Raw genomic sequence first — 9,753 nt, 5'->3', positions numbered from 1 at the left:
TGGATTCTTTTCTCTTTCCTAAAAAGATGTGACTAGGTGTTACTTCAGCAAGTGTAACTAGTGTTACTTCAACAAAGTTGGTCAGTTATTCAGCCAGCAAAATACCTGTGAATCATTCAACCACAAGTGGTGACTACAGGTTGATTTGCTGAGTTGTAATTAATTTAAGACTTAAAGCAACAGCATTTTAACATGAGATGATGCAGGTACACACAAAGTATTTACATGAATTTTACCATTGAAAGAAAAGATTTTGACTTGGCAGAAACTGATATACCCTTGATCAAAGTTAACTAAACCACTTTACTTATGTGAAGCTATGACCCCAAAATGTATATTTCTGCAGCCAAGAATTTCTAGATTTTTTTTTTTTTTTAAATGGCAGTCTTAGTGCAATTATAAAAGGTCAGCATTGTACTTATTGGTCTTATTTTCCTATGAACTTCTTGGTTACTTTAGTTTGCCATTTTCTGGAATACCTTCACAACAGTGCTGTATTGTCCATGACCTTTTTCTCAGAGGAAAAGTTATCCAGATATAATATGAATAACTTATTATGAAATAACAAAATTCACAGAAAAGGTCAAAATGTGTAATAAATGCAAGTAGGTCTCAGCATGAATAATGTTAAACTGAATACAGGTCTTTGAATGGCATATTAGTGACATCTTCTGTCAGGGAAAATAGGGGCCCATGAGAATTACCTTGTTTGTGTAGGTCACCTAGATACATTAAAAGGAGACAACACTGCTTTTTTTTTCCAGTTATGCCTTACAAATACTTGGTCTCTGAGGAAAGAAACTACTCAAAGTACTAGCCCAGGTCTCTAACATATTTCAGATTATGATAAACTAAGTGCAGATACCAGAAATATGGACTAAGAACTACCAAAGATTGTTTAGGGATTTTATGTCTGAAAAGGACAGGCATAAACATACCATCAAAATTAGATTTACCAGAAATCTCTTTACATCCAAGAACTAAAACTGAATCCTTGTTTTTCTCCAGATAAGATATTTCAGATGAAAGATTTTCCACATGAAAGATTTTCTTCAGTGTTCTGTTATTTCCCATTCGTTACACAGATAAGAAATCTCATATCCCTCAGTTGAACATGTCCAGGAAGGGAATACTGCTCACAACACTTCTTAACATCAGAGCTTTCCAGGGTGAAGTTAGATATTCTGGTGACCTACCAGAGGATTTCCTTGGATTCTGTGAAATACTGTTGACTCCCTGCAAATGTTCATCCTCTGCTCTTCCATCTTGTAGTTACTTCTTCTCATGCTACTACACATCAATTCAACATGCTTCAGGTGATATTCTGAAAATTCAACATGCTTCAGGTGATATTCTGAGTCTCAAGAAGTAAGCATTCCTTGGCTTTTAGATTAGGTTGCCAATCCAATGTGTTTAAAAGGGCCTGATGACCAGACAAAAGGCAGAAGTGGCAAAAAAGACCCTCCACAGGATAACAAGTATTGGGAACACAGGTAACAGCAGCTCGACCCGAGTAACGACTGACACCGATACGATTAATGGTCGTTCTCCGTTTATTAGCCCAAATAGCCCAGTTTTATACAGTTCCAAGTAGTTCCCATCTTCGGCTATTGTTAATTAGGTACAAGCTTGAGTTTTCTATCCCCCCTCTCTAGTATCTATGTTTTCGTATGACATCAGTTTCTACTCTAAGTTAGCAATTAGCATACTACAATACTGGCTTTATTTCTTGAAGACATCTTGCTAGCAATTAAGAACCTTTGGCCCATAGCCCTATATTGATTCATCCTGGGTTGCTTACTGCAGTAGAGGGAAAAAGAATTCGCCCACAAACAAGTATGAGCTTCTGGAAGTGTGGGCTTCCTAGATACCTGTATTAATCCTTCTTTTGGTTGCTTATTGGCAGGTTGGTTACTGGAAGGACATGGAGCAGGAAGAAGCAGCAGAAAAGGTCAAAACTGAGGGAAATGAGTCATCCATCCTCCTGACAGGGTTAGAAGGAAACACATTATATCACCTAACAGTGAGGGCGTACAATGCTGCAGGGTACGGACCGCCTAGCGCTGCTGTGCGTGCAGCAACCAAGAAGTCCCGTAAGTGATCTCAGTACATTTTCCCGAGGGGAGAACTCAGGGAGCAACCTCTAACCTCTTAGGTTTTCCTTTAATAAGAGTGTATAATAATCAGGAATCATGTATAGTTGCAATTCACGGCTTTGCTTTGATATTTAGATATGAAATCATATGACTTTGCATTCGTAACTAAGGCTATCTTCCTAGAAACACTTTTGACAAAGAAGGGAGGAAAATGAGTTCAAGTTCATAAGTTCTGTGGAGCCCAGGGGGTGGGCTGAGTAAATACACTACTAAAATAATAATTCTGATGCAACAAAAAATCTTTTAGAATTCCAACTAGACACAACCAGTTCTAAGTGACATGAAAGACTGAAATATTATTATTTTGACTTTAAGGAAGCTACCTATAAAATACATTTATGTACATGTTATTTTTTTCTCCTCAGCTCCCAGCCAAGCACCAGGCAATATTATGTGGATACAGGATGGCTCTCATGTGTCTCTTGGATGGGAGCCAGTCAGACCTCTAGCCAATGAGTCTGATGTAATGGGGTACAAGGTCAGTGCTTCCCCTTCCCTGCTCACCTGTCTCTCTTCCAAACAACTAGTAATCTTCCTTGTTGGGTTTTTTTCCTTTCTCATTTTTGTGTGTAAGTATGCTACACAGACTGTCTTGCAATCCATTTTCACCATGAAAAGCAATAAACAAAATTGAAAACAGAGAAATGTCCCAACATTTTCTGTTCTGTGATTTTCAGCTACTGATTATAAGTTGAGCAAGCTTCGTCGAAGGAGATCAGTTCATTATATCTAACTCAGAACTGATGATTGATAAGACCAGCCGGCAATGAATTTCCTACTAATACTTCAATTTAACTCTGTCTGCAGTAGGATTTAGACAAATGCAGAAGAATTAGACATCTTAAAATGACATTAAAATTAATATTTTTATGGAGCAGAAACACAAATACCTTGGCTTGTTTTGTGATCATGTTGGTGATGTTCAACAATCAGTGATGGTAACTTCTGGCATTTAGTGTTTTGAAGTTTAAAGTGTAAAATCCAGATTAATTCTTAAATAACAAGTCATAAAAAGCAGTGGAATTCACAGCAATCTTTCAAATCAAAGAAGAATTATTTGAATGCTTTCATAGAGATGTGGGACTGTTTTTTTTTTTAAGAATATATACGATCATTTCTATAGATTACAACCTGATATTCCCTCTGATACATCAAGATGTATCACCAAGAAAGTGTAAAATCGTTCAAATGTAAAACAGTTGACTGGACAAGAGGAAATGGTATTAAGTTACACCAGGGGAGGTTTAGGTTAGACATTAGAAAAAAATTCTACATTGAAAAAATGTAGAACAGGGTTCTCAGAGAAGTGGTTGAATCGCTATCCCTGGATGTATTTAAAAGCCATCTAGCTAGGGTGCTCAGGGATATGATGTGAGATAATGGTTGGACTTGATGATCTTAAAGTTCCCTTCCAACCATAGCAATTCTGTGATTCTGTGAAATAGAACAGAAACTACTCCAACTTTTATCAGAACAGATGAGATTCTGAAAAAGTTGAGTTGTCTACTTTCATTTTTAACACCTCTCTGACCTTTTCAGTTTTGTCTGGGAACAGAAACTCTTTCACAGAAGTACCAAAAAGACAGCTGTGTATTCACTTGCTTTCCTCCCACGCAGCACAAGTTTGCACTGAATTTCACAGGAGATGTAGGGACAGATCTGAGCTATTCTCAGTTTAGTTAGCCAGCTAAGGTGAACCCAGTAAGGATATTATTTAAGGCATTCTCTTTACATTTGGGTTCTTGAGCCTAAAATGTGACTATGTACATGAATTTGGGGATATGAGTTTGCATCAAATGGAAGACAAAATGTATTTTGAAGAAATTTTGGAGAAAAAAAAATGCGTAACACACAAAGCTAGAGAGGCCAAATGCAATATCTTCACTCTGTATCACATTCAATGTCCTTTCATGTTCATTAATTGCCAATATACTTTGCTGCTAATGTGTTGACACCATTGGTGGGAAGGGAGAGTAAAAGCAGATGACTGTTCAAATGTAATGTCAAGAAAGTCTTAATGAAAGCATGAAACACTTAACATTTCAGTGACTGTGTTATCTACATAAAATGTCTTGTACTTAACAGTAATTACCACTATGACCACTGTTTCCTCTGTTGATCACAGGTATTATTTAGACAAGAAGGCCAAAGCAACAGTCAAGTTATAGAAACACAGAAAACTTCTGCAGTAGTACTTCTTCCTGATGTTGGTGTCTACATCATTGAGGTCTGTGCAGTCAGTGAAGGAGGAGATGGAACTGCAAGTCCCCAGATCAGAGTTCCATCTTTTTCAGGTAGGATTACACTTTTATTTGGAAGAGTGGAGATTATGGTAATGCTCATGAACTCTGTTATTCTCTACCTGAAAAAAATGTTCTCACAATTCTCTAGCTATTAGACAAAATCATTAATCACAGTCTTCAGTTCTTAGCTGAAACAAAGGTACCTAGTGCCATTTCATAGATCATAGAATGGTTTGAGTTGGAAGGGGTCTTAAAGTTCATGTAGTTCCAACCCCCTTGCCGCGGGAAGGGGCATGTCCCACTAGACTGTAATGTATTTTCATGAAGAAAATGATGATATCTGGCTTCTATTTCCTCAGTTGCTGCAATATGTTGAAAGAGTTTAAAGTGTAAATATTACACAAGAAAGGAAAGAATATCAACAAGAACAACCAGAAAATAACATTGTCTTTTGCCTAAACACAACAAGATGTCTTAATTCTAACTATCTGATAACACTTTACAAGTCTACTAAACGTTGCTTTTTAGTCCTGAAGGAGTAATAGCCAAAAGATGTGAGCCTGAAACTTCAATCTCAGGCTCAAACTTCAGATCTAGTCTAGTACAATCTACAGGGCTGTCATCTGAATGCTGAAGATGCCAACCCCTACTCCATAGCATACTTGGTTCACGTATCTTTTGAGCCATAACTCTATGCCACAAAATGCTTCATTCCCTCTAACCTGGTATTTTTTATTAGAGTGTGTACCACAGATCTATTCCACTTAGGACAGCTGTGGTCCAAAGAAATCCAGCCTAGTTCCCTTCCCATCCTGTGACCTGTTGCCACCACCAGCTCATGGCAAATTTCCTCATAGCAGAGTTTTTTAAGGGAGCGCTGTGATCTAAAGACATTACTACACTACTGGGCAAAAGACCACTTTTTCCCCTAGAAAAAAAAAAAAAACAAAACATAAAGATCAAGGGCTAGCTTACATTCTTTGATCCAGGAAGAATATTTGTAGTTGTGACTTAGGGCATCTTCTGCAGCCAAATTCTTTTTGAGGATTAAGGCATAAAACCACATACCTTTATGGAACTTCCTATTCGTGGAGACTGAGTATGATGATCCAGCATGTAGTCTGCTGTAGATATCACCATAAAATCCCCAATTTCCTTATGTCTGCATAGGGACCCTATTTTGTAATTGCGATTCTCTCAAGGAAATCCATTGTCTAAAAGTTAGGCTTTTGCTGAACATAGTAGAATACAATCTTTGGGCAAATCTAGTATCTAAATATACTGAAAATCTTTTGCATTGTTTTTTCCTTAATTACTTTGCTTGTAATTTCAGGAGGGAAAGTAACTAGTGCTCAATCCACCTTACATGTCTTGTCCACTTCCTCATCCTCTGTTACATTGCTGTTGGCACTGATGGTTCCTTCAACCTCATGGTGAAGACTGCAGAATTTGTTGTTGTTGCTATTTGTTTGCTTTAGCTTGATGACACCAAGGGTTGGATTTTTATGTCTGTGGAGAAACTGGAAACCCAAGCTAATGCTTAAAGACCCATAGAAAAGCCTGTGGTGCACTTAGAGGAGTGATGGAGACATGGTCAATAATTCATCAGGTTTTTTTCTCTTTTTTATTTGTAAATGTCCTCTGGGGAGGGGACACTTCTTGGCCCAAAAATATGCAGATTGTATGTAATAAACTTTTGTAAGCAAAGGTGACTTCTGTCAAATGTATTTTACTTTTTTAATATGTTCAATTTTGGTGACGCCAGTCATGTATCATTCGGTGTTTAAACAGTGGTGTCTGGTACAGTACATATGTTTGGTTTGGGAAAAAAAATCCTTTTTTAAAAATAGAACAAAGCTTGATACACTTTTGTCTAATATTTTTCTTGCAACCCCTATGGCTGGCTGTTCCTACTAAGATGAGAGAAAAATACAGTTTAGATACACGGTCCGCTGCAAAACTACAGAGAATTTGTTCTGAAAATGTATGAACATGTATTTGATTAGCAAAAAGAACTGTCAATACAATACCAGACAGCACACTCAGAAAGTGGCAAAATGGAGCAGAAAAGCCATTTATTTTATTGCAAAGCAAACAGAAAATGATTAAACACAAATTTAAAAGGAAGCAAGTTTGGCTTTTTATCAAATACCATATGATTTAATGTCAAATCTACCAAATCTTTATTTTCAATAACAAATAAAAAATCAATTCCTCATGCATATAACTATGAAAACTCCACTGGGCATTTAAACACTATATACATTGGGCTGCTCAGTGGACAAATAAAGCAATGCAGGGAGATAAACATACCCTTTCCAACCTCTTCTCAGTTGTAACTTCTCGTTTTTCCTCTAGGTGAAATTTTTACTAAGATTTTGTGATTTATATATATTTGGTAATCAAGTGAAAGTATATATGAAAGCATATTATGGAGAGCATATTAACTTTTTTTTTAATGTAATCATTCACATATATACAGACTCCACTAGGATATATTTTGGAGAATGTTGTGTCTGGAAAAAAATACTTGGATAAGTGCTACTGAGCATTATTCCAGTTATTTAGCTAATTGGCATTATTTCTATAACTCACTAGAGATTATTCTTGTAGGAACTACGTGTTATCAGTTTTAATCCACACTTTTTGCTGTACCAAACCATTTTTCACTCAGTAGACAATTTGGACAATCTTCCTACTTTGGAAGGCCTTTCCACACATTGGCACCTGTGAACCAAAATGATCCCCAGAGTATATGGTGTGTGTGCTTGTACATTTATGGTGTGCATGGTGTTATAAGGTAGGGTGTTTTACTACCATGTGTCTAGGGATTGTGTCTAGGATGAACGTTCTCTTGTCTGGAAAAAATCAAGTCAAAAGAGTTTTAACAGGCAAGTCCTAATAGCATAGCTCATCTAGTTGTCCATCCCTGTAAAAGTTTTGATGCAAATCTATTTTGGTGGATGGATTGTGGGTCTAAAATGTTATTATTTTGCCAGCTCACTAGCAAAATAATACTTGACATTTAGCTAGTACTCTCTAACTGTGCCCTTTCTTAGCAGCTTTAAAATAGCCAAGAAAGCACAACTTTGATAAAGTGCTTGCTTGGTAAAAAGCTGACTGATGACTTATTATTTCTTTCTTTTGAACATTTGATTGGTAACATTTTCAGAGATGGTTCAACTCAAATCTTTATACTAATTATTACTAATATTTTAAATAATTTTAAAAAAAAGGTTTCAATTTATTTCATCACCATGTTGCTAGATTAACAAAGGCAGGATAGCTAGCTGAACACAGACTAGACAAGAGACAGAAGGAGACCTTCTGTATCTCTGCTTCTGGAAAAGATCAAAGACAGGAAGGTGGAATGTACCTTGCTGACAGAGCAAAGTCATAGAAAAAACTGCCTGCTGTCATTTGTAACACAGCAGTATTTCTACTGTGCAGAGAACTTGCGTTAGCAAACCATCATTTTTCGAAAGGTTAAAATAAACAAGAATAAAGTGATGAACCAAAAAGAAAAATTACTATTTTATAAATCAGTTAAGCATAATTTCCTCTATTTTTTATACAGTTGCTTGCCAATGCATTTTATTTCAGAGTATTCAAAAAGGCTACAGTCGCTGCTGGTAGCATTCTGGTTAACCAATTTTCTGAATACAATAAATGGCTATGCTTTGTAAGAATGAAAGTCTGATGAGGAGATAGAGCTGCATCTAGATATGTCTTGATCTCTAGTATCAAGATACAGATAGAAATACTGAACAGACCATCAGGTACTGTAGTTGTATTGCAGGGACAAAAAGGGGTATGTTTTATATTCAACATGAACAGAATATGTATTTTGCATCTTAAATATATTAATAAACATGTTTTAAATGTTTAAGTACCTATGTATTACCTATTTGTTACTTTGTAGAAGATGTTTCCTTAACATGACATATTATTTTTTAGTTGCAAAAGAAAGCTCTTTCCTTTTTCATGTAGAAGATTGTAATAGTGCAGTCTAGCATCACTGAGGAGACTGTATTTTTGTATAATGCCACAAGATCTGTTTGGAAAAAAATTATTAGAAGGAAACTTTGTTTTGCAGACCAGAAGAAAGATACTGTCATGGCCCGTATCAAAATGTTAGATATATTGTATACAATCTGTATATATGCTATATATAATGGTATATACAATGTGGAAGACACAGTAATATAATAGTTCCTGTGTACTGTTCTTGTAACATTAGATCTTTTTAATAAATAATTCTCTTTTTATTGACTTTTATCTTATCTCCTGTCAGCTCCTGAATTATATTTATAGACGACAGGGTGACACAAATATTCTGGAGCCCAGCATCAACAATCTTTTAATTATATTAATTTCAAGAAGAAAATTATGAATCTGCAATAGTGAGTGTGGACTATACAGCCATTAAACTCAAATAGGTTTTGGCATCATTTTAATTTCACATATGTGCTGGTTTCCCTGAGTAGAAATTACTTATATAATTAAATAACTGAAAGGTACAAAAAGGGTGGAACTCTCAGTATGAAATTATACCTAACAAAAATGGCAAAATAAATCTTCAAATTAGCTTCAAAGATAAAAGCTCTCTGAATTTTAAAAGGGAAATAAAATCATGAAAAGAAATGCTTTATAAGGAAACCACCAAGGGCAATCCTCTATGTACTGAAGTAATATACAGTTTCTGGGACCTCCCTGGCCTGTGTAACATTCTTTCAAGTGTCACCAATACCCCATGGCTGTGCAGGCACAAAAGCACAGTATGGTCATTTCATGTACAATTGAAAGGTTTAGACACTTAGTTGCTTTGCCATATATTTTAAATACCTTGTGTGATAAATTACAGCAAAAAAGCTTTCAGAAGTACACACGCTCTTTTGGAGAAAAAATTTAATAATGGATGAAGCAAATGTTTTCCTTTTTGGAAACAGAAAGATTCAGAAAGCTTTCTTTTTTGATAATTTTGTTTGAGTTTTTAATAATACCAAAACACTTCTTTATGAAATGCATACCTATACAAGTAAATGACTTTGCAACACAGTACAAAGTCAAAAAGCCAACTTTGGAAATAAAACTAGATTGCCACAGTCACCGTTTGGACTGAGACTTCAATTACAAAATGGGTATGGCTTAAATAGCATATTATAAGAGGATGTCCATTAAATTAGTTATGAATGTCACAGAAAACTGTGATGACCTGTTTTTGCTGACATGGAGAACTGTGCATATTGAAAATCCATAACCTATCAGAACTTCTTACCAAACTGCAACCCACTCTTGCCCTTTTATGACCACCATCTCAGTTTCTCTGAAGATGAAAGACATTTTCCTTCTTA

The 9,753-nt window shown here is 35.8% G+C and overlaps 1 protein-coding gene across 1 annotated transcript; it reads left to right on the top strand.

Annotated features, from left to right (window-relative positions):
* Positions 1 to 1,910: 1,910 nt before the first annotated feature.
* Positions 1,911 to 6,275, top strand: LOC103781423 (contactin-5-like). The gene is made up of 4 exons (XM_008949141.1): positions 1,911 to 2,093; positions 2,522 to 2,634; positions 4,282 to 4,450; positions 5,733 to 6,275. The coding sequence occupies exons 1-4, from the start codon at positions 1,925 to 1,927 to the stop codon at positions 5,834 to 5,836; spliced, it is 555 nt and encodes a 184-aa protein (XP_008947389.1). The 5' UTR covers positions 1,911 to 1,924; the 3' UTR covers positions 5,837 to 6,275.
* Positions 6,276 to 9,753: the final 3,478 nt, after the last annotated feature.

Source organism: Merops nubicus, unplaced genomic scaffold (assembly GCF_000691845.1).
Source record: "Merops nubicus isolate BGI_N331 unplaced genomic scaffold, ASM69184v1 scaffold26801, whole genome shotgun sequence".
NCBI lineage: Eukaryota > Metazoa > Chordata > Aves > Coraciiformes > Meropidae > Merops > Merops nubicus.
The sequence above is the reverse complement of the archived record's forward strand: the minus strand, read 5'-3'. Positions and strand labels throughout refer to the sequence as shown.

Bases quoted from the DNA above. Each gene is read 5' to 3' on its own strand.
- LOC103781423 (XM_008949141.1), top strand. From the start codon at position 1,925: ATGGAGCAGGAAGAAGCAGCAGAAAAGGTCAAAACTGAGGGAAATGAG. The intron at 2,094-2,521 runs GTAAGTGATCTC...TTTTCTCCTCAG, and splicing joins TGCAGCAACCAAGAAGTCCC to CTCCCAGCCAAGCACCAGGC. The intron at 2,635-4,281 runs GTCAGTGCTTCC...TGTTGATCACAG, and splicing joins CTGATGTAATGGGGTACAAG to GTATTATTTAGACAAGAAGG.